Consider the following 27277-nt stretch of genomic DNA (forward strand, 5'->3'; position numbering starts at 1 on the left):
TACTTTTGTTTTCATGCTGCCATCATGGCCAGGATGATTGAATCTTCCAGACACTGCTGTCTTTACTTTACAATCACTCACTGCACTCATGTGATCACCATTCCATTCACTCTGTGACTACCAGTACCAACTGACTGGGCCTTTGTTAAAATAGGTCAGTCATAAGGGGGTTAGTATGTATGCAATAACTTTTTTTATGATACGTATTTTTATTTAACTGTCAGTATCGTTGAACTCAGTTTTCAGTTTAGAATTAAAGTGTTTTTGCTTTCTCTTTTTGTTTTTGTCAAAAAAGCCTAATTTCGTAGATCATGGTTTGTGAAAGCAGTGAAAGGGTAACGCATCTAAAGGAGTTAGTACTTTTCATAGATTTCTTTGTATGCCACATAAATGTTGCTGTCTTTTTTACTGGAAAAGAAAACCATAAATGTGGTCAATACTTATTTTCCTTGCACTATTATGTACCTAGTTTATATTTAGCAAAGCACGTCAGCACAATAATTGACAGCATGCAAGACAGTCTGGCTACTGGAGGAAATTCAGCAACTTCACAGAGCTTCAGGCATGTATATCTGATTTACCCAGATCATCTTAAAGAAGTGGAAAATTACAGTGGTTTAAGATTTGACAAGCTATTGCGGTTGGCCGGTGCAGCTTTTGACAACAGGTTATGTTAAACACATGTACAGTAATATCCTGTGCTTGCAAAAGCACATTCTTCACACTCCCTTTTTATTGAGTGGCTGCTCTGCAGGATGACATTCCTCCAGTACATTACTCTTGCTCTCCTTTGCTATGCTGAATATGCACAGGTGGCTGAGAGAGCTCCTTCAGAAGAGCTAAGAATGTAGGAAAGGGAGAAAAATCAGCACTTTTTTTTCTTTTCTTTTGCAAATGAAACAAATGCTTGGCATTCCGCAAGCACTGCTCTGCTGTAGACCTGTCTGTTAACAGATGGCAGTAGGCCAGAACTTGTTGGCTACTTATTTGACTTTAACTTTCAAGAAATTTAAAAAGTCAAATGTTAATGATGCACCTCAACTTAGTTTTGCTTTTCTATTGAATTTTTGGAACATCTGTTAAATGTCTAATCATTTACTAGTGCCCCTAAAGAATGCCATGGATGCATCCTGGAATTTTCTCACTTACATGTGCAGTACACACTCTTATTTTAAGATGTGCTATTTAGCACAGACAAATCAGCAGAACTAAGCTAACTATGTCACATATCTTAGCAAATACATGAGGTGGATTTTTTTTAACATTATAAAGAAACATGATACAAAAGAATGGAATGCTCTACCTCGAATCTTGTCTGATTTCCTCTGTGGTGTTGGATTAAAGTATGTTTTCTCTTCTCTGGTCAAGAACTGAAATATCTATCATAGCTATGAAACTCAGCTATGCAAAATATGCCGAGCAAGAATTTTATATTTCAACTGTGTACAAAATGCAATCCATTCTTTTAAAGTGCAGTTTAATGTTTTTTATTGATTATGTTTAACTATTTATTTTGGTTTGTATACTCTCTTAGTCATTAGTCATATTGGTGTAATTCATCCAGAATTTGTTTTAGCACTGTCTTGATAAACAATTATATACATTAACAGAAAAATTAAGTCAACCTACAGTAGCACATGTTGAGCCAAATCCTGAAAACATTTGAGTTTTAATTGCCTAATTACAGATAAAATAACTTGCTTGTATTTTACTTACATAAATAATAGCCAGTTAAGTTTTTATTTTCATTACTTGATGGTGTGTATAGATCTCACGTATTTATTATTTTTTTAACAGTTTGGATTTAATAGCCAGGATCTGTGGGTAAAAGTTGATCAAGGAATTGAAACAAGTCTGACGGTTCAGACCTAAAGACAATTGCAAAGTCAGTCTTCTGTCACTTGAAAAACATTTTCAGGATTAAAGGACTAATAATGTCCTAGCAAGATCTGAAGAAACGCATACATGCGTTGCATCGGTTGCTGCAATAGTGACTAATCAAGTCTGCCTAAAAAAAAAACTGTCAGACAATTGCAGGTGATTCAAAAGGCTGCTGCTCATGTTCTGAAAAACCAGGCTGATAGATCACCCCAGATCTAAAATCCCTACACTGGCTCCCTGTAGCTCAGGGAAAGGGAAAGAGAAATTGGTAAGAAAGAGTGGGGAGAGAGAAAGCAAATGGACAAATGACAGCAATCAAATCAAAGAGCTGCCAGCAGGCCAGTCATCTAAATTTACTGGAAAATCTTCAGTGACACTTGAAGAGGGCTGTGTACAACAGACAATTTATGATGTGTTCAGAAGACTGAATGCTGAATCAAAATTTGGTTCAGCAAGCTATTTATTTATGGAATGCTACTATGTACTTACATATATTATATACATATATACATATATGTATATAAATGTGTTAATGAAAATTATTTTGTCAAGTTTAAAATGTTACATAATTCCTTGCAAATGGCACATTTGCGCCCCCATAGTCAAGAATGGTTAAAGCATGGACACGGCGTGGACACTTCTGAGGTGTGATGCATATTTTATTTTGCATTTGTTGTACTTAATTACTAAAAAAAAAAAAACATTACCGTAATATTGATTAGCGATTTATGACGAGGCATTCTACTTAATAATAAGAGAGAGAGAGGTGAACAAAACTGCTTATACGCTGTGGCAGAGGAATACTAGAAAGACAAGTTGTAGATGAAATTCTTTATTTCGATGTCTAAAACCTAAGCAAACAGCTCTTACACTGTCCAGAATAAGCGACGTCGAAGTTATTCAGCAGTGCGCCACAAGCCTTTCGGGGGTGTGACTACAGTCATTGGGGTCTATATATTGAGATGTTTTGTCCTCTAGCTAGATGTGAATGAGGGAAGCTGACCAGTGGAAACTCGCCGCAGCGGGACTGTGTGCCACCTCTCTGCAACTCACTTTTTTTCTCTCTCTCTCTCTCTCTGTCGCATCACCATGGATTCCTATTTTCTAGCACTTCGCATGATTTTTCTTGTGGCATCGCTCACCCGCAGGTCAGGTGCGAGCGGGCCGGTCATTAGGTGTGAGCCGTGCGACATCAGAGCGCGCCTTTTGTGCAAGCCTTTACCCAAGGAATGCGCCGAGAGAGTCCGCGAACCTGGCTGCGGCTGCTGCATGACTTGCGCCCTTAGCTTCGGCCAGCCGTGTGGAGTGTACACCGGGAGATGCAGCTCCGGACTGACCTGCCAGCATCAGCCAGGTGAAACGAAGCCTCTGCAGGCTCTGCTTGAGGGTCGAGGTGTTTGCGTAAACGCGACGAACAGACGGCCGTCGGTCAGACCCACACCCACATATCCGGTCAATGAAGTGCCAGGTGATAATTCTGCTTCAGTTACTTTAAGTCTGCATTGATTTCCCTTGCACTCTGGGAAGGGAAAATCATACTTTTGCCAACTTTTGTGTAGAGCTGGGAGAGGGACGAGATGGGAGGTTCTGGTGGGGGTCAGAATTAAAAATGATGAAAATTTATGCCACAGAACTCACAGAATAAACATAGAACCACAACATTTGTCTAGTTTGAAGATTGGATGAAAATTTTTTATAAAATCTTTATGCTCAGCTTAACAATATGTTTATAAACTAAATTATCATGAGTAGTTAGTTTGGTTGTTTGAATTAGTTAAAGTTGTTTGGCTTTGCATAATAGACTAAATGTGCTTGGGTTATTGCTAACTTCTATTTTACTGACATGTTATCTAGAAGAGAGACAAACACCACACAAAACAATGTGCCTGGTTAGTGTTTATTTTCCAAGAGGAGTTCCTCAAGGTTCTTTTCTAGGAACACGTCTTGTTTTTTGTTATTTGTTCTTTCTTTGGGTCAGATAATTTAGCAGCTACGTTTTTGTCACCTTTGTGTGGGCAACATTAAGCCATACTGCTTATTTAAACCATCTGAGTTGCCCAATTTGACTTCCTTAAATAACTCAAGTATTAAGCAGCAATTGAGCAACAATTTTCTACAGCTAAACAAAGAAAAGAGATGAAACATTAACCGTTGCACTGGACAGTGCCAACTATGCCATTAAACATTAACTGTATGAATAATTATTCTAACAGAAGCCAGATGTCAGTAATTTAGGTGGCATTTTTGATGCCGCTTTGTTGCAAAAACTATTTAAAATGCATTTTAAAAAATATATTTTCCATCAACTGTGTCTTTAGGTACATCTGAAAACTGATGTTTGTTTCAAGTGAACTTTAACACTTTGCCTTTTCACAAACTTTTTTTAATTGTTCACTTGTCTAAGTAGGAGATAATTTTACCGTTTTGGTCTTGGACAGTGTGCTTATAATGCCGACTTGATTCAACCATTAACTTCTTCTTGAGTTTAGAATTGGTCTAATCAGAGCTTTTTAATGGTCATTGACATTTGTATTGTGTTTTATGTATTGGACATCACTGAGTATTTGCCAGCTTTAATTTTCTGTGAAGCACCACATAAGATTACCTGTGAAAAACAGTCATATTAACAAACTTTTAATCACTTTACATACCAAAAAGTATTAAACTGTTTTCTATTTTATGTCTAAATCTTGAAGAATGACTTTGCTCCTTAGGTGAGGTAGAATCAAATATTTTTAAATAATACAGTCTGATCAGTATAAAACAAGTGCCAAAAAAGTAGAGGCTGTATAATCTGCGATTGTTAAGAACAATCATTATATATAACAGAATGGAGCGAGTGTTTTGTGTTTTATAAGTGTTATTTTTAAGTGAGTCTTATTCAGGCAGAGTGAAAAACTGAAAAAAAGCTCCGTCCAGAGGAAACTTAAGAGTTGGCAGCTCTGTAATGTTTATTGTGCAAAGTGGTTTGCACAGGTTTCTGTTTCCTGTAGCAGAAACCTTTGGCAAGGTTTGATTTGACATTAGAAATGACAATAAATTAAAATAAATCACAATTATGATATAATTGTAGCAATATCTGCATTTGTGCTAAGTGGGGAAATATGGCTCTTCACCTCAGATTTTACTTGTCCAATTTATCAAATTCCCTATAATAATTTTCAAGTCCCAAAGAAGATTTTCAAATTGCAGTTTTAATTAGGTCTTTTTCTCTTTTGGACATGAATTATCTAAACTAGTGCATAAAAAACTTAAGTAAAGGTTAACCCCATATCATGAATCTCTATGTGTTCTGTCTTGCAAATAACCACTCTGTTCTAAAACAATGGCAGACAACACAGAGGCTAAGGATAAGGAGGAGAAGCCATCCTGTCCAGATCTTGAAACTTCATGTAACCCTGCACCTCCCAGGCCTTCGCTTCACCCCATCCTGTCCCCCGCAAAGTCAAATGCCATCAGATGGGACCAACAGAAGGCAACCCGGATCTGTAAGGTGGAGGATCTCTCAGGACCAGTCATCACAGACCAACTAAACATCTCTCTAGAAACCAAACAGGAGCCTGAGTATGTGAGTACCGCAAACATTTTTCTGACTTCTGAACACAGTGGAGGAATGTTTTTCTCCTCTCCTCTGTGTTTTGGTGTTTTCTCTCCCCGCTGCGGGTGATGAAATGTTTTGGATAGCAGTGCCGACGGTTGGCAGGGATCTGGTACAGCGGAGTGACATGGCAACAAGCATGTACCACGGCCCTGCGGCTGACCTGGGTCAGGCGGTTGTTTGGCCACAAGGCGTCCGCGTGCCGGGCGCTACGAGAGCCAGCAAATGATGGATTGGCTGATGTGAGGGCCTGTTGGGAAGCCCTGCTACTATTTTGATCTTGCTTTGGCCAGAGAAGTGAGCACACTCTTGTAATGGGCTTTGACTGGCTTCTCTGATTAGTGACTGAAGTACTTGGACTTGAGAACAAGTCTTTTGGCTCAATCTTTGAAATGTTTGAATTCAATTTATACCCTGTCCTTTGTATTACATGCAAGAGTTCTAAGCAGCTTTGCAAACTGTTAAGCTTCTTCAAGTCAGATGAATTAAATTCTTATCCGTTGCCTCTTTCATTGTGCCGCCACCTTCGTGGTACTATAGCTGAACCCAGTGTATAGCAAAGTCACTCAGGTTTAGTTTATTCACAAAGCCATTCAGGGTAAAATTGCACAAAATAAATTGTTCAAATTGCATGGATATTTTGTAACCTGGGACTGTTATATTTTTTGATTGCAACAGAGTAAACTTTTTTTCCCCCCCATTATTGTAGGGTCCCTGTCGAAGAGAAATAGAGTGCATACTCAGCACCCTGAAAATTATGAACATCCTCAACCCCAGAGGCTTCCGCATCCCAAACTGTGACAAGAAGGGCTTTTATAAGAAAAAGCAGGTACAAATAGAAAATAATTTGCATTTTTATTCAGTGAGCATGTTTCATTCCTGACTAATCTGCTTGCTTAACATCTGTCCAGCTTTAAAAGACTACTCGGTGAAAATTTGCATTTGTTTTTTTTTTTTCTACAAGCTGAGTTAATAGAGATTAAATGCTCCACTCTAGTGACTCAAACTTTAGGTTTGCTGCCTCCCAATTACAGCCTCCGTTCTGTCCTCTTGTTTTACATCAGTAGTTATTAGAGCTTCGTCACTGCACCGCACCAGTGAGGCAGACCATAGCCACTGGCTCTGGAAACATGAACCACAGGGGCCAAAACCCCAGCAGAGCTGATGGCTGGGACGACGGCTGTCTTACCTCCCCTCCCAGGGAGACAGACGTCAAGGTGGCCACTGGCACCCCATGTGCTCGCCCCATAATTGCTGGACTTTTGAGAGGCAGACACAGAAATAGAAGTGCAGTCGTCCCCACCTCACATGGTTCACCCACGATCAGGCTGTAATAAATGAGCAGTACTGACGCATTCACGTGGAGACTTTTGGGGCTCCAATGCCGCTGTATCAACAAAACAGACTATCTCTTTGCACATCAACTCCATCAACCCCATTTTCTTCCGCCAAACCTGCAGTCATCTCATATGCAGGTCTATTAAAGCAGGCTTATGCATCACAGATTACAACTGAAAGACCATTCAGTTTGAATAGTTTAACTCAGACACTTGCAATTTTTTAAAATAATCTGAGATCTTGTTACTGCTTCCAATTGGCTGGTATGAGACTCTGAAGATGTGGTAATCTTAAGTAAAAATACAACAAATTCATTGTATTTTTTAAAATTTATTTAATCTATACAAATATTTAATTCCATGTTTTAAAACAACTATTATTTATGCTGATGCTAAAGTGATATGAGATGTTGATAAAGTGATCTGACATGTTAATAATTAGTAGCAGTGATCAGGATATTTGTTTTGATTTCGATCTGAATTACTCAACAGTAGACACAGGCTGATCCGAGTCTGATATCACTGAAATACGCTTTAGTCGCTCCTGTACTTCCTGACACCAGGAGTACAATTATATGTTTCTTCAAAATGGGTCAACTTGGCTGAGAAAACCACTTTAATGTTCTAAAACATTCACAGCTTTATCAGTTATTTGTGAGGGAATATCTCACTTAAAGGGGATCTCTTATGCAAGAATCACTTTTTGAACGATCTTATACTTCCATTTGGGTCTCTACTGCTTCTTGAAACAGCCCAGGCACTGGACAATCCCCTCATTATTTTCTGGCAATAAGTAAATGTTTTTTTGTGGTCTGGAAGATGAGCCATTTCAAAAACCTCCTGATTAGGCTGCTCCTGACTCACGGTCAGGAGCAGTCTTCAATCATCTTGCTTTTTAGTCCTGAAAAGTTACCTTTAGCTCTAGGCTAACATTGGCCTTTTATTAACATTACTGAAATTAACTAATAACATTTGGTCTCAGTTTTGACATTTGAGTTGTTGACACTTTGACTGTGGTTTCAGTTAAACATACCCTGGTTCAGAAACTTAATGTTTTCTTATTAAAGTAATGGCCAGTGTCTAAGCTCTCTGTGTTCATCTGCAGTGCATCAGTCCATGCACTGCAAATGACCCAGAAAGACATGGAGCCACTGCAGTCCATCTCTCACTGTAAAGGTCACTGCAAAAGGTGGAAAAAGCTTTTATTAAATGAATGTGCATGAACTTTAATGCAGTTTTCAAGGCATGTGCAAGCCAACCGGTTGTTTGTTGACTATAATTATTGGAAAAAAAGCTGTCTGTGGACAGCAACGGGTTGGCAGAGGTGTTGGGCTGTGCCACATTCTGTTAAAAAAAAAAATCCAAGCAAATCTTTAGTCACGTTTCCTGGCATCTCATTAAAATTACTTTAAACAATAGGAATGTTATGATGGAAAAAAATGATTGACCTCCCAATGTCTAATTGGGACATTGGGAAACTGTAAGTGTTTTTTTTTTTTTTTTTTTAATCTGCCAAAAAACATTTTATTCTAGAAGCAAATTTTTCACCTGTACATTATACAAGTTTTGACCCCGTTTATATAATCAGAAATTCATTATACGAGTTCATTTTTTTCAGAAATATTGAGCTAAAAGAGGATAGTTTGCCTTCTGATCAGCCTTAACAGTCTTAGGAGCTGTGGCACAGTTGCTTTAGCCCTTGAAATGAATGGCTGCATGTTTTACTGGAGTGGAGGTTGACCTTTAGTAAAATTGGCAGTAAAATAACAGCCCTTGGGTAGCTCCACAGACTCTGTAAGTCATTTGTAGTACCCATAATTTGGAGCTGCGGGGTATAATCAGCAACAGATGATTCGTTCTGGCCACCAGCATCTGAAAATAGATTTTGGTTCACAGTTGTTCACAAACGGGACTAAGTAAATATTTTACCATGGTTTTATTTACCTTAAAGGTCTCCATACGTGTCTGTAACAGGAGATAGACCGTAAAAAAAGCAGCTGAAAAAACCACAGCATGTTGGATGACCAAGGTTGCATGGACTCAGCACAGTCTCAGCATTAATGCCTCTTAACTATGCTGTTTTTCTTTATTGAGAAGACTGCCTTTAAGTAATCCACGTTCTTTTTTGCATTTAGTTTTTCCAAGGCATCCTGCAACTCTTTTGTCTCCCTTCAACTTGTCTCTGTATACTTTCAGTGCCGTCCATCCAAAGGCAGAAAGCGAGGCTTCTGTTGGAGTGTGGACAAATATGGGCAGCCTCTGCCAGGTCTTGATGGGAAGGAGCGAGAAGTCCAGCGCTACAACTCCGAGAGCCAATAGGAGGAAAGCAGGCTGGGGAGGGAGGGAGTTTTCGAGTGAACAAAAAGAACTGTAAACAAATAGAAGCACTAAGGATATTGGAGGACAGGTCAGGAGATGGCTTGGCTGATATATGGATAGTTGCTGTTTCTATCTGTTGTCTGTCGGACCCTTTTTCACCGAGACAGAACAAAAGGAGCGGTGAAAGTGTATCAGGAGGAAAGTCCTGGAATTTATGCTACAAACAGACGATAAGCTCTTTTATTTTTTACTCCCACCTGGACAACTCCTGGAAAAATTACACGCTTCAGAATTCATTTTGAATGCCTTAAACTGATTAGGAAGCACACACACACCCCTGCACACACGCAAACATGTCACAGATGGCGATTGGGTTAGCTCTTCATTTTACGCACAATTATATGGCATCGCATATGTGTACATACATTTTGTTGTATAATCATTATTTGTGTGCTTGTAATTTGTAACAGACATTTTGTATCTGGACGAGATGACCATGAAATGTATATACGTATGAATTTGTTGTTCAGTCTAATCATGCAGTGCCTTACTATGAATGCCTGTTAGGAGTTCCATTGTTTCTAGTGGAGTATGATGGAACTGTGCAGCTCAGATACTACAATGCATTTAAAGGCATTTTATGCTGGATCTTAAGCCACAGAAAGAATTTTTTTTTTTTATCTCAACTGTGGCTATTTTTATGATTGATGAGCTGAATAAGCTGAACAGTTGGGATGAAGACCTCTGCCGTTATCTTTGATTTTTCATAAAGCCAGAGATTTTGTTCTGTGCTCTCTTTTAGCTGAGGTATGTTTGCATGTACAGTCCAGCAACTGAAGTCTATTTTTACTTAATAAAGGCAGCAAAAACTAAGTCAAGTTCTTGTTTTTTTTTCTGATCATAAAATGAAACATTCAAAACTATTTAAACTTGATTAAATGTTTTATTATATACATTTAGAAGTATTATGTACATCTTCATTAAGAAAAACATCAGGATAGCAGTACTTCATCAATAACACTTAAACCAGTGTACTGCGTATGTTTTTTTTTTTACATCAAACTCATATACAGAAATGAATAAATACAACAGATGCAACCATTAATCATAGTCAAAGAACCTGCAAATGCAAGGAGAGGTAGACAAAATGAGCAGTGCATGCAAAAACGTACAGCCTCTTGGATAGTCTTCTATATTTGTGCTCAGCCAGAATATGCCACTTTAAGAATCCCCTTTGAATAAGTGAACATTTATTCAAGAAATGGTCAACAGCTTAAATGAATGGCCTATTGTGTATTTGCAAGTTATGATTAATCAAACTTACTTTGGTGGAGCTGCAGACCTATTGTTTTGAGTAATGGAGTTATTCACTTGGCCAAAAACTTGCAAACATGCTTTTAAAAATACACTGATAACTGTGAGATACAAAGAATAAATAATGTTATACATAATGTTCATAAAATAGATGGCATTTTCACCTGACATAATTTTACATTTTTTGTTCATTAGGCTAGTTTTACATATTTACTTAAAGGTAAGGTAATTCAACACAGTTTCATATGTTTATGTCAGAAAATTAATATCTTAGAGAGCAACTTCTTGTTGGCAGTGGGCATCGGCGAGAAGGTCGCTGGTTCCGGGCAGCTTCTTCCCATTCCAAGAAGAAACACACCAGCAGCGAACAGGTGGTCCAACCAGAGATGACTCGCACTGAAACAGAAACCAAGCACCGGTCTCATTGGCCCAGTAAGCTAAAATAAATACGTTTTGGGTGCTGGCAACAAAACTTGAAAACACAAACTTACCTGCTTGGGTTTGTAGTAGCCATGCTTGTCACAATTCGGGAGATAAAAGGTTATGAACTTATCTCCTAATTGCTGCTGAGAGCTGGCAATCATATCCAGTGCTGCGTGCAGTTCAACATGACAGGGACCCTTAAAGAAAAGAAAACAAAAAAAAGACATTGAGACTCCTTATCATTTTTAAAATTATCTCTAGACTTAGGTCGTCCCTTGCGTTAATCATTTCTCCCTCAGTGAAACTGATGCGTTGTCTCACCTGCTGTACCAGTTTATTGCGGATGGCGTTAACTCTGGCTTTCAAGCTCTCATGCATCTCAGCTGTGTCTTGGTGGTCAGAGGGGAGGTTAAGTCCTAACAGGTAGTGCGCAGAGCCATGTTCTTGGACTTCATCCCCTGCTTCTAGAGGGATTTTGTAAAATGTATTCCGTCAGAAATTGTTTTTCTTTTAAAGCTATGAAAAAAAAGACATTTCTTAGCAAACACTACAAAAACAAACAAAAAAAAAAAACCCTGAAGCTTACCTTGTCCCTCGTCATCGGTGCACACTCCCTGTCCTCTGGTCAGGGCATGGAGTGGTCTGGTCTCACCCGGCCTAGGAGTGCAGCGGAGCCCCTCACCGCAGTGGGCTGTGTGAACACCACAGGAAGCACCTTTCTCCAGAGCGCATGCCATGCAGCAACCACAGCCAGGCTCCCTCAGCACTTGCTTGCAGTCAGCAGAGACTGCAGGACAGTTGCTCAGCTTCTGCTGCGTACAAGGAGCACAGCGGATGGGCTCAGGACCCACCACTGGGGATGAACTCCCCAAAGCCATGACGGCCAGAACCACTGCCACAACAAATGTCAGCTTCTCAGAAAATTCAAGCATTGCTTTTAGTTGCGGGTCTATAAAGTACACCAAACAGCTCTAGCTTTTCTTCTTATGCGATTTCTGCGAAGCACTCGTATTTGTATGGAGATGTGGCCTTTTGAGAAGTTAATCATTGACCACATATATGAAACATTTTTGACACAGATAGCACAAACAGTGGGTGACCCTGTGTGACGTGCACAGATCCATGCTTACAAGGTCTCCAGTAAATATTGACACTGGAACATAAAGAGATTTTACTTAAAAAAACAACTCTGCTCAAGCTTTACTTTTACAGGTGATGTCCTGAAAGTATTTTTTGAGTGCTACTGCTCTCAGGGGTCTCAAACTCCAGTCCTCGAGGGCCACAGTCCTGCAACTTTTAGATGTGCCTCTGCTGCACCACACCTGAAAAGAATAATTAGGTCATTAGCAAGGCTGGGAGAACTGATCTACACAAGCAGGTGGTAATTAAGCCATTTCATTCCAGTGTTTGGTACCTGTGGCACATCTAAAAACTGCAGGACTGCGGCCCTCGAGGACTGGAGTTTGAGACCCCTGAAAGGCTTAGATAAATCAGTAAATATTAAATAACCTCTACACCCAAACTTTAAAGGGTTAGTCAAAGGTTATAATGATCTGTTTGTGGGACAACATGGTTATGTCTGCCATCTTTTGAAGTAATGCTGACCGATTGTCCAGTGACATTGTTTTGGCAATGAGAAACTATTTTTCCCTTTGGGCTTGCTGGTGAAGGTTCATCCCATCACGCAAGCAGATAACTAGGATCACTCCTCTCAGGGGTTGCATAAGCATGACAATATTGATTTGTCTGCTAGAATCACAACATGTTTGTCGACAGAAAAAGGAGCATAATTGGATATTTTTTCATAGATGCATTTACCAAAAACAATCTGTGACAATTAGTAGATGTGTCCGCCTATGGTCATCTTTTGCTGTGCACCAAATCTGACCCCTAAACAATTTTTTGTGCAAGACGTTTCTCAAAACTACCCTCTAATTTGAAAGATTTAATCATTTTATAGCCATCCATTATTCTCAATTACTTGTCTCCATTACTACATCTGTTCTCTAGTCATCATTCTATGCCTTGTACCAAATGGCTGCAACCTTTAAGTCATTTGTTTTGGCACTCAGCTCTGAGGTTTTAACAGAACAGATGTATGTATACTGATAAAATTACAAATACAAGTATTCCAATGATTTATCAGATGACTTCTCAGAGCAATTAGATTTTACTCAGTGGAAATGTATTCATATGGATTTCATAGACTTGAAAGCCACACTTTTCAGATTCCTTCCCCTTCATAATTATGTGATTCTTTGTGTTATTTATCCCCACATAAAATGACCCAAAAAAGCAATACAAGGAAGTTTGTCGATATTGTTCTTAAACAGAAATGGGTATAATTAACAAAAAAGCTTTTACCTAATCTAAGTGTTTAACCTTTACAAACCTGCAATTTACCCACTATTCCCTTTTAGACTTGGTCCAATTGTGGGTTTATGAAAATGTATTCTAATATGGAATATGTTTTTATAAGTCATCACAAGGTACTCCGTGTTTTCTGACCATTGCGCATTTGTCCCAAAAAGAATACAACATAAACAAGGCACAGTAAATGTAGCAATTAAATTAGTATCTGTTGATACTTACAACATTTTAATAATTAATTGGCTACACAAATAGAAACAAATTTGTGCCAAGTAAACTAGGGCATTAACAATGTGTCCGATGTTGCCAAACAAAAATCAAACTTAAGAGCTTACATGTCACAAACTAAATTTACAGTCTAACACAGGCAATCCTAACAGGGAAACTTAGCTGAAAATTGTACTCTGCATTAAGCAGTCGTATTTCTCACAAGTCAAATGTTACTCAACCACCAGTTGATGAGATGTTGCCTCATCAATGTCGACCATCAGGTTCACAAGCCACTGAGGAAAAGGCTCCTGCTTTAAATAAAATAAGATAGGAATGTCACATAAAAAGATACTTTTAGCAGCATGAAAATCTTGAGAAATAAATTCTAATACCTGCACCTCCTTGGATCTTAAACTTTTTCTCTTCTTTGGCTGATGTGATTTTGTACATTTTTGCCACATAGTTTTGGAGACCTTTAAAGAAGACATTGGAAAGATAACCAAATCTATATAATCAAAGATGTCAATTCTCACAAATATAAAGAGCTTGGTTAATCTTGCCTTTAATCTCAGCCTCCTACTACTTAATCTCCTCTCATACCCAAGCACTGGCAGAGGTGCAGTTTCTTCGCATAGATCAGTAGAATGAGTGCTTGGATCCGACACTGAAGAGGTTTCAGTTTCTTTCGTCTGTTCGTTGAATTGAATCTGAATCAAACTCTCCAATTTCCGAGAACCAGAACGCCTCCCTGGTCTCCGAACCATCAGTGGAACGTCATCTTCTTCCCTTTCATTTTCTGCCAGTGCCTCCTCTGTCTCTACACCCACTTGAAATGGTAACTCATCTTCTTTTTCCACCTCCTTTTCTTCCTCTTCTTTTCTTCCCACAGTTTCATCTTCCTGCTCTGACTCCTCTTGAATTGGCTCCAGAACTTGCACCTTTTCTATTTTCTGCATTATGTTATGCTAAAAACACAGAACAACAAGCAACCAGCTCTCCGAATGCTGCTTTGTTTTCTTTTCTACATGAGAAAGTAAAACTTACATTTTGCTTCGCAGTGTCCCTGCAGCTGGTTGATCTATATGAGGAATGAAAGTTTCTTTTTGTTAGCTAATTATTGCAATCAGGTGTGGGCACTTAACAGGATGGGATTTCTCTCCAACAAACAAAAATCCAACAGAAGCAGTTACTGAAATATTCTGCTTAACCCATCTGGCACCGGTAACTTTACAATGTTCAAAGTCACCTAAATCCCATTTTTCCACATTTTGGTGATCAATTTGAGCTTTAGAAAGTTATCTTCACTGTGTTAGCGTTCCTAAATGCATTGAATAGCTGCCATGTGATGTATCTAAAGAAAACTAAAATCTTGACTAACTCAGCCTTTTAGAGGGATAATTTAACTTTTCTGTTGTAGCATTCTGCAGAGCTGTTATAAGCAGTCACTCAGTATTTTACATGCAGTAGACATCACTTGTGAGTTTAGAGAAAGAGCTTACCTGATGGGCAGACTAATAGTTATTCAAATGAAGACCACGACTAAAGCAGGTTACTGCCATCTAAAAACTATATGAATCTTCCAGCTTTCACAGAAGTTCATTTAAGAACTGTCACAAGTTTTATACAAATAAAATTAGTTTTCATTGTTTGCTTTCGATATAATGTCACACACTCTGCTTGACATACCTTGAATCGCATATCCTCACTCTTTTTGTTTTAGTTTCAGCAAGGGTTTCCACTGTGGTTCTATTACCAGAAGCTTCTATTTTGAAGCAGAATAATTTTTTGAGTCTTCTAGCTGAGCAATGGACCTCTGCAGCTCTTCCAGAGTAACCAAGGGGGGTTCGCATCTCTAGGCTGAAGCTTGTCTTGTCACAAAAAACATGTATTAGTAAATCTGTAGTTGAGGCATACACTTTCCATTTACAGTCCTTCACGAGATATGGAAATCTTGGGAAATTATTATATAACCTAAGCTGCCCTAAACTGCTTCAACCTCATCCACAACATATTTGTATTCATACAAAGACTAAAATTCACTGAAGTGGACTGCTTAGTAACTTGGTGACTTTCAAGGCTGCTAGAGATTTTATTTAGAAACATCGGATTAAAACTGACTAACTTTATCTGCATACAATCTTCATAGAGCCTTGCAACTGTAAAGAAGGCACAAGAAATTGATCTGTAACCATTTAACCCTAGTGTTAGCACAATTCTCAGATGGAGCGCAGAAAATATCAAAGGTGAAGCAGATCCCATCAGATCATCAGTTTCTGAAACCACACAAAAAAAACTATATAAAAGCGCGCACAGGGTCAGTGCGACCCCGCCAGACCACACACAGAGTAAAAAAACCTAGATGTGTCTAGATGACCCCATCTCTTAAGACCGCCGGAAGGTTAAAAATAATTGATTCAACCCAATACCAAGTTTGTGGGTTATTTAAAAAAACACAAACAAAAAAATCACCCAGTTGTATTTATATTAATAATTAGTATCAGTCACCCATAGTATGTGTCAAAAACCTAACCCAGCCCTGTTGTGTTCTATCTATCCTTCCAGGTCTGGATCTATCTGTAATTTATTGAAAGATGGTAATTAAATTATATTTGTCTTGAAGATTTTTTATTTCATGTCTTTAAAATTGAATCATAATGCACTCATAAAACAACAAAAAAATGCCGTGCCTTATTTATCCTATATTTAGCATGTCAAAAACATTAGTATATGTTGATCTTCCTTTTGTTTTCTCCAAATTATTCATAATTTGTTTTAACTGTTGTAATTTTTAGTGTTTCATGCTAAGACCTCTGTAGAGCGGTATACAGGTCATTGACAGCTGACCAGAATTAGTTCAATTCCTCTGCAGACCAATAACAACTACCATGCTGTACTTTCTGTCAAATATTGCACAAGATACATGTTTGTTGACTTAACTGTTACACCGAGTGAACTCTACACAAACTCTGCATCAGTGCTGGGAAAACAATTTTTGGCTGCTGCCCAGAGTTTAAGACGTGATGATATTAATCTGGCCCCTAGCTTGCCAAGGTGCTCCCACGAAACATTTATTGTCTCGTGCGTTCAGCTGCGTAAGCCAAAAACTGTTATTTTAAAATCAATTACGTGAAGAGAATAAAATGTGTAGCATAAAAATCTACTGAGTGTGACTAACAAGGAAAGATCCACACACAAAGCTGTTTGTTCACTGCATGTTGTTTGGTTGTTTCAGGAAGGAAACTCTATTGGGTAACACTAAAAATTGCTCCTTAAAAAATAAAAAAGGACCTCCTTTACACTGCTGGTCATAACATTTCCATTTTATACAGTCAGACAGAAGTTATTTCATTTCTTAAAATTCACAAAGCGCTCTCATATTTTATGCACCAATATTGTATTTATTACAAAATATTCAATAACTTTACACTGTACAAGATACAACATAGTTTACAGGTTTTGGCTATTTACAAAAAAAGATTATGATCTGCATATCAAAGTGAATAAATCTAAAAAGGCAAGTTGCAATCACTGTAAGCTTATTGAGTAAGGCAAAAAACTTGAAACGTGATGTAATCACACTTTTCCTTATCAAGTGAAGATGTCTATGCACTTAAAGATACAGGCTATAAAGATATCTGACATGCCTCATATTTATGAAACTGCATCTGAGAGATATGTGCTTAATGTTATTCTTAAATTCTAGCTTTATTATACTGAAAAGCAGTTGTACAGTAATGTATAAGCCTGAAGAAAAACATTAGCAGCTATAGACACGGCACCAAAGTTTCTGCAGCCTCAAGAAAATAAGGTAATGTACACAGACTAAGGATTTAAAACACTTAAAGGTCATGCATTTATAGAAGTGGTGTGCTTATTACCATGTAAGTGCTCCCTTGTGTATGGATGAATGCCATCCTTATCCCATTAGTCTACAGTGCCTTGTTAAAGTAGCTGTACCCCTTGGATTTTCACATTTTCTCATATAACAACCACAAACATCAATGTCCATTTTTTAGGATTTTCTAGACCATCCCAAAGTAGAGCATTACTGATAAGCATCAGAGGTTTGTTTGTGAGCATTAGTGGGCAAGCAGAAACCAACAAACACAGTAGAAAAACCAGCAATAAAGTTGTGGAAAAGTTTCAAGAAGGGCTAGATTTTATAAACAAATATTCCAAACTTTGAACGTCTGCTAATGCACTTCTCAGTCCATCTGCCAAAAATTGGAAAGAGTACAATATAACAAAAGAAGCCAAGCTTCTGTCAGCTATCTGAATTGAAAGACGTGCAAGATTATTCAGAAGCAACAAGAACGCCCATGGTGAGTGTTGATGAGCTGGAGAGATCCACAGCTTAGGTGGGAGATACTGTTGACAGAACAGCTTTTAGTGGTGAACCCCACAGACGTGTCCTTCATAGAAGAGTGGCAACGTAAAATTAGTATTGTTTCTGTGATTGATGCTATATAAATAAACTGAAATTATCTTTTTACTCCACTTCAGAACTATGCTCTACTTTGAGTTGGTCTTTCACATAAAATCTTATTAAAATCCATTAAAGTGTGTGGCTGTAATGTGACAAAATGCGGAAATGTTCAAGTGGTATGAATAAATTTTCAAGGCACTGTATGTTCATGTGTGCTTATTGGTGTTCTGTGTAGTGTTTTTTTAAGTGAACCTTCTCATTTTGGCATGAACTAGTTTCTGTGGCAGCACACATTCAACATTCAGCTAACCTTTTTCACTCCTTCTAGCTCTTTTAGTGCATACCGACCGTGAAAACAGCCCCCCATCAGTTTATGCTGTTTTCATACACGTAACGTTTACTTTAGACTCTGTGGATCCAGGTGATATCAAGACAAGACACTTTTTAAATTGGTTAATAATGTTTGAAAGTAACAAGTGCAAGATCCCATCTCTGTGAAATTTCTAAAACTTAAAATCATTACTTTGGTTTTTCCTCTCGAGCAGAGTATTATCACTTATGGCTCTTGACATTTTTTAAAAAATCATGCACTAAGATAAACTGCCGTATTTCATAAAAAGCCAGCTTCATCCGGTGAAAGGTGAGTACAAAAAGGATTTTGTGCTGTTTTGTTACAATTTTAAACTGAACACACATGCATACACACACTTATAATTATAAACATGCATGCCTTCATACACCAAAATATAAATAAACTGCTTTGTCTGTAAATAATGCAATATATCCTTGGCATAATCAGAAAGACAGTGCAAAAGCAAATGCATGATCAGTCTTTTTCTGGGTATCAATACACATATTCCTTGTACATGGGAATATGTACTTCATATAAAACAAGGTTGCACACATTACCTGGATATACCTGCACAGGAACCCGAGAACACCACAAATCTAATCATCTGGTATAGCGATGTTCATAGAAAGTTGAGCAGTTCGGTGCATCTTTCTTCCCTTCACATCTCAACTCTGAATAGAGGCAATCAGTTAAGAAAATCTCTGAAAGCAAGTTTGATTGTCAGTTTTATAATACTTCAGCACGTTATCCTGACCGAAAACATCTTGGGTTATGTCAGGATCCTAGGATGTATGAGAAATCCGTGGACAGCCCTGACTTCTCCAGGTCTTCCTGCTGCATTTGAAACTGTCCTGTCGTTCCTCCTACACTGCTACATCTGCAATGGCTGCCACAGCCTTGATTTGAATCTCTGTCACCTCTACATCGTCTTCATCTTCCACTTCACCTAGCACACAGGGTGAGGGGAGGCATGTTGCTTGGCTGTTGCTAATGTTGGCAGAGCTCGTCTGAAAGTTGCCTCCCATGCTGGCTTGAGCAGCCAGGCTGGCAGCGGAGGAGACGCTGCCCAGATGGGTCGGCACGCTTGTCTTGCCACAGGAATGGATGCGGCGTGCCAGGCTGGTGGAACGCATCACCGATGAAGTGGTTGCAGTGCCAATGCCCTGCACTTTACCTTCCAGAAAGTATGTCAGCATCTCACCTTTACCTTTTACACTGACTTTACCACGGCAGACTAAATCATAGTTGCTATTCAGCATACGATATACCTCCTCGGTCACCTGGAAAACAAAAGCATTGAACTTTACCATTTCTTTTTTTTAAAAATGCACACTCGTTGGAAATTAATGTTCAACTTAAATTTGATTTTGATTCAGATCTATTAAACTATTTCAAACAAAACTACAGAAAATTAACTAAAAATAACTCTGGTAGTTAGCTACACTTTCATTTAGAAATGTATGATTTAGAGATATGTGATAAATACAAAGCTTGCATTTGATATAGAACTTATGCTTGATATCTGTTATGCATTGTATTTTACTTACACAAGTAAAATACAATGCACCATTTAGTGTTTTATCTACCTGAATTTTTCCTGGTACACCGGTGCTGTCCATCCGACTGGCCACGTTCACTGTATTACCCCAGATGTCATACTGTGGTCGTCGTGCTCCAATCACCCCAGCAACTACTGGACCAACATTGATACCTGTCCAGGTATCAATTTACAGCAAATTGCCTTAGTATTCCTATTCACATTCAGAGTCATTTTGCTGGTCCACTTACCCACTCTGAGGACAAATTCATTGTACGATTGGTAGTTGATTTCATCCAACACGTCAAACATTTCTATGGCGTAGTCTGCGATTGTGCTCAAATGGTCATAAACCGATTTTTTGGCCTATAGAATAGAGAAATAGTAAGGCTCTGCATACAAATGTGTCTCCAATATAAAGGTGAGGTTGTATAACGTTATTAACAGAATCCACAAATCCATTACTTGTGGTAGAAAGATGCCATTTGCTCATTGAAGGCTAATATAAAATCAGGCAGACTCTTCTTTTCATTCATTTTACAATTAATATCAGCTCCAACTGAAAGTGTTGATGTTTGTCAGGCATAATATTATATTCCCATGTAGTAAGTTTCCAAGCCAAAATACCTCTGACTTACTAAGCTAAATTAATATTTGTATTGCATCAGCTGTGACAATCTGCCCTGAGTTTGCCAAGAGCAGATTAAACATTTGGATTTGTGCAACATCAAAATTGGTACATCCTTGTACTTATCCAAGTCTTGAAATTGTCCTCCCAGATAAGAATAGGGTCTACAGCTTTTGCCAATGGGATTTTGTGTAGTAACATAGATGTTGTTTAGATGGGAAACTGGCTTCAAACAGCAACAATGACCTGTTCTGGAAGTGTAGTTAGTTAATTTTACCCCAAACTTGATTAGGTGTGAGTCTTTCATAATTTTTCTACCAATTTCCTGCAATATGACCTCCTTCCAAAACAAGTAAGGGAACTAATACTTCCAATACATACATTTTCTTTTAAAAGCCCAAACAAACTCTTAAACATTCAGAAAAAAAAAATCCCAAAGAAAGATAGATAAACAGCCACCTTGGTGCCAATGGTGGGGACAAGCCCAACAGCTGCCATGTATGTACTGCCAATAGTTTTGATTTTCTCAATATCTTTATAGCACTCCTTGTCCATAAGCTGCAAAATGCACAGTTAAGCAATAAATATTAGAATGAAAACCACATTCAAGCAACAAAAAGTCAAGTAAATCATAAGATGAGAAACATACCTCATCAAAGTCAGCAATGATTTCATTTAGCAGCCTCAGGCACTCCACTCCCATGTTGTTACCATCCAGTTCAATGTAGAAATCATTAAAGTTTGGAATTGAGGCGAACAGGACACCAACTTGGGCGTAGGACTGATAGTACAGATCCTAATAAAAAACACAGAACCCCGTAAAAGAAAAAAAAAAGATGTCCCTTTGCGTCTTTATTATTTGTCTTGTTTCCTCTATTTTCATCTACCTGTTGGTCAGTCTGCCTGCATGCCTGTTTATTAGCATGGCTCACCATGTTTCTGGGGTTTGACATTAAGAAGTGTTGAGCCACATGGGCAGGCAGTAGATTGAAGAGAATCCTCCTGTTGTCCAGCTTTACTTTCTCCATCCCATCTCGTTCTTCCTCCGCCTGGCAGCACGCAAAAAAGAAACCAGCAGAGAATGCCTGAGTCTTTTTCACATTTTTACCACATGGGGTCAGTAAAATGCCTCCTCATAAAAACCCCAATTCAAAATTACATAGCAGCTATTTAAAAGGTCAAAAACAGTTTAAGTTTTAGATTTAATAGTTAGAACTTTAATGACACAGTGTGCACATACGAGAGCAAGTGATTCCAAGTGAAACAAGGCCAGTAAAATGTTCTTACTCTTGTTTTTGCCAAAAAAAAATAAAAGAACCGGTTGCTGCCAGAAGCATTGAACCCCTCATTTTACCCAATATAATAAATCTGAAATGACAGAAATACTGTGCTTAAACTTTGATTAAATTTCACAAATGTATGCCTCAAAACATGCACAGTCCGTTACACTTTGCACATCACTACACTCTTCCAAACCTGTACAGCCCAAAGGAAGTCCAAGCGCAGCTTGAGGTCAAGTTGTCTGGAGTGGAGGGCCAGGGCACTGACAAAGAGCAACAGAGACAGGATGGGCTCATAACCCCGGATGTGGAAAGACCCCCCACTGTGGAAGAGACCAACACAGAAGTTAGCAATAGACCAGACCACAAAGAAAACAACACAGGAGGGTTGACTGGACCCACCACAGCGCTAAGAGAGAGAGAGATCATAAGTCAAGATTAATTTGAATTACTTATAAAATTTCTCAAAATGAATTGTCATGCAGATAAAGTATTTGGCTGTAACTGCACATCAACAATATAAAGTGCACAAAACGAAAACTCATTCTAAATTTGAGCCAGAATTTTCCAAAGCAAATTTCAGACCTAAGCTCCAATAATACTGTCCAAGCCCCTCCACTCTGAACTAATGTGGTCCCATCATCCAACCCACATTGTCCTTTCAGGCTTCTGATTTGGAACTAATAAGCATGTGTGCTGCTTCAAAGGGTGGAAAATGAAAGAGTGTGTGGGCTGAGGACAAGCAACAACTCCTCTACACACATACAGTACATCACAGCACACATACTGTAAATGCAACTGCAAATCTTGTTTATCTGTGCACTTCCTGTATTGAGCAAACAAAGAATAACACTTAGCATTTACAACAATGTGATGATGGAATGACCCACACAACCCATACAACATCATTTTCCCATTAAGCTGTAGGTACATGCATTGTTGTAAATCTTTTTTTCCCCTCAAATTTAGGTCAATACTCCAGTGGTTTGCTGCAAATCAAGATGTAATTTTTTAATGACTAAAATAAATATTTTCTAACAAATATATGCTATCCATTTTGTTAATAAGACTGCAGGCTATGAATTTAAATCTTACTGTCAGTTCTTAGGCATCATGTCCCACAGAGATATTTAAAAATTAAGTTTCAGTCTTTTACCATTTATCAAAAGTTACTATTCAGTAGCTTAAAATTTAACTCAGTATGCAAGAAGAGTTGTACACCCCTTGAAATTGCTTTTAGGAGTGTTAAAATGTAGCACTTAGCATAATAGAAAAGTCAATATGCCTTTCGGAAAAAGAAAGTGCTTTTTAGTTTTCCTATTTGATGTTTCTTTTTTTTTTAAAGAAAAAGTTAATCCATGTATTCATATTGTCCACCCATTCATTACATAGTGCTATATAAAGTGATTACTTGGAAAGCTTGTTGTGATTTTGCATTTAAAACCATTATTGCCAAGTTGAAATAGCAAACATGTCCCAAGGTATGCTTTAAATTAATCCATATATATAGTATATATACTGTCTATATATAAGTATATGTTTAATGTATGACATGCTTTGAACGTTACCCCGCAGTCTTGCGAAAGCCACTGAGCTCCAGCACAGTGATGTACAGCACTCCCAAAAGGAGCATCAACGCCATCTTTGGCAACCAGGATACTCGCAGGAAAAGCGCTAATGTGAGGGTGCCCACTACACAGGAAAGAAAAGCATAGCGGGCCCCATCACAGGGCAGCTCGGCCATGGTGCGGTTGGCTCCCCTGTCCACATCTATGATGATAATGGAACTGTTTGTATTGGCACTTCCCCACATCCAGGGCATACAACCCACCTATGAATAGAGACAAAGAATGCATAAATATACACAATATATGAGTTATACTTGAGAACATTATTCTAAACTGCAAATACTATCAATATTGTCTGCACTTTGCATAAGAAATATCAAATGAAAAGCAACATAAATCTAAGAATGCAAGCAGTTTTACTTTTGAAAACAGATAAATGTGGCTTGTCTTGCTGAAGTAAACAAGGCATTTCTTGAAAGAAACACTAAAGCTTATATTTCTCTAAAACCTATAAAAGAAAAAACTTGAAAAAACCTGAAATCTAATGTCACATTTTGAATATTCCTTTTGGGACTTACAACACAAGCCTGGGCCACAGCGTAAATTAAAAGCACTATAAGAAGACAGAGAGCAGTTCGAATCTGAATGGTCAGGCACCCCGGAAAACACTGAATGTAAGAAAAAAAAGACAAAGACATTAAATCATCACCAGAGACCGGCATGCTTATATTTTATACACTGCTATTAATGTTCATCAAGAAAAAAAAAACTAAGATGATAGGGCATATTATAGAATAGAACAGTTAGAAAATATTAAAAAAAAGAACTTAAACTAATAATTAACAGCACAAGAGTGATTCAATTACAGCTGCAAGTGTTTAGTGCATGTCTGTATTTGCTTTGCACAGCTAGAGATAGTTTAGAAAAGCATGCTTAATGAAAAATCAACAGGTATAATAATATAATAAAATAAAACACATATGCAAAGCACAGTAAATACATAAACAATATTTAACGTGACAGCTTTGCAAATTGCTGATAACAGAAGACAATCAGTATATTAGAAAGAAGTGTGCAAAACAAATGTAATCAACCTACATAAAAGCTAAAACAGGATCTGTGTTTACCTGTACTCTCGTGATATGCAGGTACATAATACAAGCTACAAGGAAACAGATGCAGAAGACGAGAAGGACAAGTACAACTGTGCCCCTGAATTCAATAGAAAACAAGCAAAAAACACAAATAAGCAAAATAAGTTAATGATGCTTAGAGAATTTCAAAAGTTTCATGAGAAGAACAAATATTATCTGAGGAACATACTGTGGAATGATGAGAAGATAAACAATTCCAAACAAGGCCGCTAGGATCAGAGAGAGAACCACTGCGCTGGTGAAGTACTCATCAGGAACCTGGTGGTACTAATGTAAAAGACCGGACAGGATTAAATGATTGAAGTTAGGGGAAAAAAAAAACATTTCTGTGACATAGGAATAAATGCTGTTAATGATTTACAAAGTATTTTTGAATTAATGTTTTTGTTTAATTAAATTCATTCATTTAATTTCAGGTAAAAGCTTTTTAGGACACAACTTATTAGGGTAAAAATACATAATTATTTCCCCATGAAATAGTTTAATCTTCATTTTTTATATAGTAAATCCACCTGTTAATAGATTCTACTAAAGTAACCAGAAGACATTTTTACTTAAAGGGAGCTGAAGTGTGTCTAAACATTAAAGTTTGTTTTTTTTCAATTACTTTACATGTATTTTTTTCATACTATCAAAATGTTTTCTCTTAGAAATATGAGAATAACTAAAATTTAAGTAGCCCGAAGAAAAAGATGTTTTCAGAACTTTCAGATTCCCTGGAGAACTAAAGTCCGCTTTTGATTATGACAAAAAAAAAGATCTTTACTGGAAACAAGATATCAAGACATAAACAGAGGCTCTAGGCTCTACTAATTCTCAATCTAGGTAGCATGTTGAATGCCTCACCCTCTGCTCCCGCTCAGAGCACTTATACATGAGTGTGAGGAAGTTGAGGTCTGCTGTGTCGGACTCCGTTTGGCGGGCCTCAATCAGCCGGCCAATGTAGCGGTTGACCCTGGTTCTAGGACTGCTCTGGATCAAGTTAGCCTGGTTAGCATTGGAGCGGTTCCTCAGTTTTTGTGGAGCTGTTCGCATGGCCCTCCGCTGAATGAAGCAAAAAAAAAGAAAAATAATAATAATAAAATAAAAAAAATCACTTAACAAATACACTGCTGCACTGTTTATTCTACCCAGTTCTTCATTATTATCATATTAAAAACAAAGATAAATAAGAGTCAAGAGTGAATAAGAGCAGCTGATTATGCTTTCAAATGAGAACATTGATACTTAAGTTTATCATTAAAAGCATCACATTGTGTCTATGTGTCTTCATCAGCCAGAAAATTTTATGTCTGGGCATTGAACCTAAGTCAAAGACTAATGTGTCTGTTGTGCTACAGCAGGTTTGTCAGGATCTAAATACGTATGCTTTAAATGTGTTTAAATGACACATTTTTATTCCGATCGGTTGTTTATTTCAATTACTTTTAAAGGTAATTTAAAAGTACCTTGATGGTGGTAACATACATTTTAGCCACATCTGCCCTGTGGCAGACTGACAGAAGTGAGGCTGCTGTCTCTTGTTTATGTGTAAAAATGCCAGACCAGATCTAGCAATGAAGTGTAGGAATGAGGTGGTCAGCAAGTTAAATGGCTAATTCTTTTTAAATGCATCACATCTAAACTTTCCTGCTATATTTTATACAATCATAGTGTTTCTTTTTAGCAATTTTCAGACTACAACTGACAGAAATTAAATACTTATGACATAAAATAATTAACAAGTTTCATTAAACATATACTTATATATCTAAATTTTATTGAGAGAATTATTGATCTAGAACAACAAAATAAAAAATATACATATATTGTGAAGAATTCACCAATAAGTCAACCCAAAGCAGTTTTATTACCTTATCGCCATCCTCACAGTTCATGACATTGGAGAATGGAATCTCAGCCTTGAACATCTTCCTGCAGTGCATGAGTTGCACCAGTAAGTAGCAAACGGTTTTGAACTTCATCTTTTTGGCAGGCTTTATATCCGAAAGAATCAATCCTGGAAATATCTGTCACCAGAATGAGCACAAGGATTAAGTCACAAAACCCTGCAGTAAAATCTTGACTATGTGCAAGTCTATGACTAGAACTCATAGACAACCACAGAGCATACAGACACACATGCAATCTTTATCACAGAGCTTAGAAGTGGTTAAACGGAGGCAGTCTAATCCCATAGGACCTCTTTTTTAATTTTAGGACAACTGACCTCAAACCTGTTTTAGAAAATGTGAAAAAGATTAAGTGTACATTAATGGGTTTGAGGAAGAGCTAGTGGGATTTGCAACATCATTTATATGCTTTGTTTGAGATCCGTCCCTGCAGTAGTGGCAGTCTATCGAACACCACAGTTTGAGCATATCTTTGCCTGAGCCATTACTTTATGAAGCTAAGCCATTAGCCACATTAATCAGATTAGTAAAGTATCTTATATTGCAAAGAGAGGAAAAAATACTGGGATATGAAACTGTGAACCTGCATGCAAGCCTTATCTTTCAAAAGCAAAATTGGCTGACAGAAATAATGAAGAAAGTCGAATGATACATTCAAGCCGAAAAAAGGGGAGAGTTGAACAGAGAATTGAAATTCCCTGCTTGTGGCACATCTGCTGGAGTTATGTGTATTTCTCTTTAACTTTGTCCAAGTGTGCAAATTTGAGATGATGGATTCCACTGGCTGTGTTTCTTTTCTTTATAATCTAGCAAAATGCTTTACATGAATCAAAACTAACACGTGTACTGAGAAAATCCTAGCTCAAGTTGAAGAGTACATTAGTTTGTAGATCTTGGCACAATAATAATGAGAGCTACAGTTCCACTGTGCCCTGACATAATGTACATGCTTTTCTAAGCTGTATTGGAGGTTCAAAATGTTTGTAAC

At 37.8% G+C, this 27277-nt stretch overlaps 4 protein-coding genes across 6 annotated transcripts in view; 1 reads left to right on the forward strand and 3 right to left on the reverse strand.

Annotated features, from left to right (window-relative positions):
• Window positions 1-2601: 2601 nt before the first annotated feature.
• On the forward strand, window positions 2602-10008 carry LOC102226624 (insulin-like growth factor-binding protein 3). Of its 2 annotated transcripts, none has more exons than XM_023336086.1 (4): window positions 2602-3235; window positions 5214-5449; window positions 6189-6308; window positions 9013-10008. In XM_023336086.1, the coding sequence occupies exons 1-4, from the start codon at window positions 2971-2973 to the stop codon at window positions 9133-9135; spliced, it is 744 nt and encodes a 247-aa protein (XP_023191854.1). In that variant the 5' UTR covers window positions 2602-2970; the 3' UTR covers window positions 9136-10008. The 2 variants fall into 2 exon arrangements, with proteins under 2 accessions (XP_023191854.1, XP_005796090.1); XM_005796033.3 differs by having other exon boundaries at window positions 2642-3349.
• A 50-nt stretch (window positions 10009-10058) lies between these two features.
• Window positions 10059-11861, reverse strand: LOC102226884 (insulin-like growth factor-binding protein 1). The gene is made up of 4 exons (XM_005796034.2): window positions 11459-11861; window positions 11194-11336; window positions 10941-11069; window positions 10059-10845 (listed from the first exon to the last, which is right to left on the reverse strand). The coding sequence occupies exons 1-4, from the start codon at window positions 11802-11804 to the stop codon at window positions 10720-10722; spliced, it is 744 nt and encodes a 247-aa protein (XP_005796091.1). The 5' UTR covers window positions 11805-11861; the 3' UTR covers window positions 10059-10719.
• A 1583-nt stretch (window positions 11862-13444) lies between these two features.
• LOC111608957 (histone H3.v1-like) lies at window positions 13445-14502 on the reverse strand. The gene is made up of 4 exons (XM_023335728.1): window positions 14497-14502; window positions 14013-14417; window positions 13845-13925; window positions 13445-13763 (listed from the first exon to the last, which is right to left on the reverse strand). Exons 2-4 carry the CDS (start codon window positions 14406-14408, stop codon window positions 13683-13685), a joined length of 558 nt encoding a protein of 185 aa, XP_023191496.1. The 5' UTR covers window positions 14409-14417; window positions 14497-14502; the 3' UTR covers window positions 13445-13682.
• Window positions 14503-16840: 2338 nt separating this feature from the next.
• LOC102227141 (adenylate cyclase type 1-like) overlaps window positions 16841-27277 on the reverse strand; it is a 46959-nt gene continuing 36522 nt past the window's right edge. The window contains exons 8-20 of one of the 2 annotated variants that reach the window (XM_005796035.2): window positions 26251-26406; window positions 25244-25441; window positions 24567-24664; window positions 24371-24455; window positions 23822-23911; window positions 23244-23506; window positions 21872-21998; window positions 21328-21444; window positions 21045-21191; window positions 20855-20953; window positions 20019-20133; window positions 19817-19941; window positions 16841-19510 (exon numbers count right to left, since the gene is read on the reverse strand). In XM_005796035.2, the coding sequence (XP_005796092.1) occupies window positions 19094-19510; window positions 19817-19941; window positions 20019-20133; window positions 20855-20953; window positions 21045-21191; window positions 21328-21444; window positions 21872-21998; window positions 23244-23506; window positions 23822-23911; window positions 24371-24455; window positions 24567-24664; window positions 25244-25441; window positions 26251-26406 (2037 nt within the window). In that variant the 3' untranslated portion in view covers window positions 16841-19093. Of the gene's footprint in view, window positions 19511-19816; window positions 19942-20018; window positions 20134-20854; window positions 20954-21044; window positions 21192-21282; window positions 21445-21871; window positions 21999-23243; window positions 23507-23821; window positions 23912-24370; window positions 24456-24566; window positions 24665-25243; window positions 25442-26250; window positions 26407-27277 lie in introns of both variants that reach the window. The other variant, XM_014472862.2, reaches the window with a different exon arrangement.

Source organism: Xiphophorus maculatus, chromosome 6 (genome assembly GCF_002775205.1).
Source record: "Xiphophorus maculatus strain JP 163 A chromosome 6, X_maculatus-5.0-male, whole genome shotgun sequence".
NCBI classification, from domain to species: domain Eukaryota; kingdom Metazoa; phylum Chordata; class Actinopteri; order Cyprinodontiformes; family Poeciliidae; genus Xiphophorus; species Xiphophorus maculatus.

Excerpts from the sequence above, each read along its gene's own strand:
- LOC102226624 (XM_005796033.3), top strand. The coding sequence starts at position 2,971 with ATGGATTCCTATTTTCTAGCACTTCGCATGATTTTTCTTGTGGCATCG. Across the intron at positions 3,350-5,213 it reads TCCGGTCAATGAAGTGCCAG|ACAACACAGAGGCTAAGGAT; the intron begins GTGATAATTCTG and ends AAACAATGGCAG. Across the intron at positions 6,309-9,012 it reads GCTTTTATAAGAAAAAGCAG|TGCCGTCCATCCAAAGGCAG; the intron begins GTACAAATAGAA and ends GTATACTTTCAG.
- LOC102226884 (XM_005796034.2), bottom strand. The coding sequence starts at position 11,804 with ATGCTTGAATTTTCTGAGAAGCTGACATTTGTTGTGGCAGTGGTTCTG. Across the intron at positions 11,337-11,458 it reads CACCGATGACGAGGGACAAG|AAGCAGGGGATGAAGTCCAA; the intron begins GTAAGCTTCAGG and ends AAATCCCTCTAG. Across the intron at positions 10,846-10,940 it reads GCTACTACAAACCCAAGCAG|TGCGAGTCATCTCTGGTTGG; the intron begins GTAAGTTTGTGT and ends TTTCTGTTTCAG.
- LOC111608957 (XM_023335728.1), bottom strand. The coding sequence starts at position 14,408 with ATGCAGAAAATAGAAAAGGTGCAAGTTCTGGAGCCAATTCAAGAGGAG. Across the intron at positions 13,926-14,012 it reads GTAGGAGGCTGAGATTAAAG|GTCTCCAAAACTATGTGGCA; the intron begins GCAAGATTAACC and ends TCTTCTTTAAAG. Across the intron at positions 13,764-13,844 it reads TAAGATCCAAGGAGGTGCAG|CAGGAGCCTTTTCCTCAGTG; the intron begins GTATTAGAATTT and ends TTTTATTTAAAG.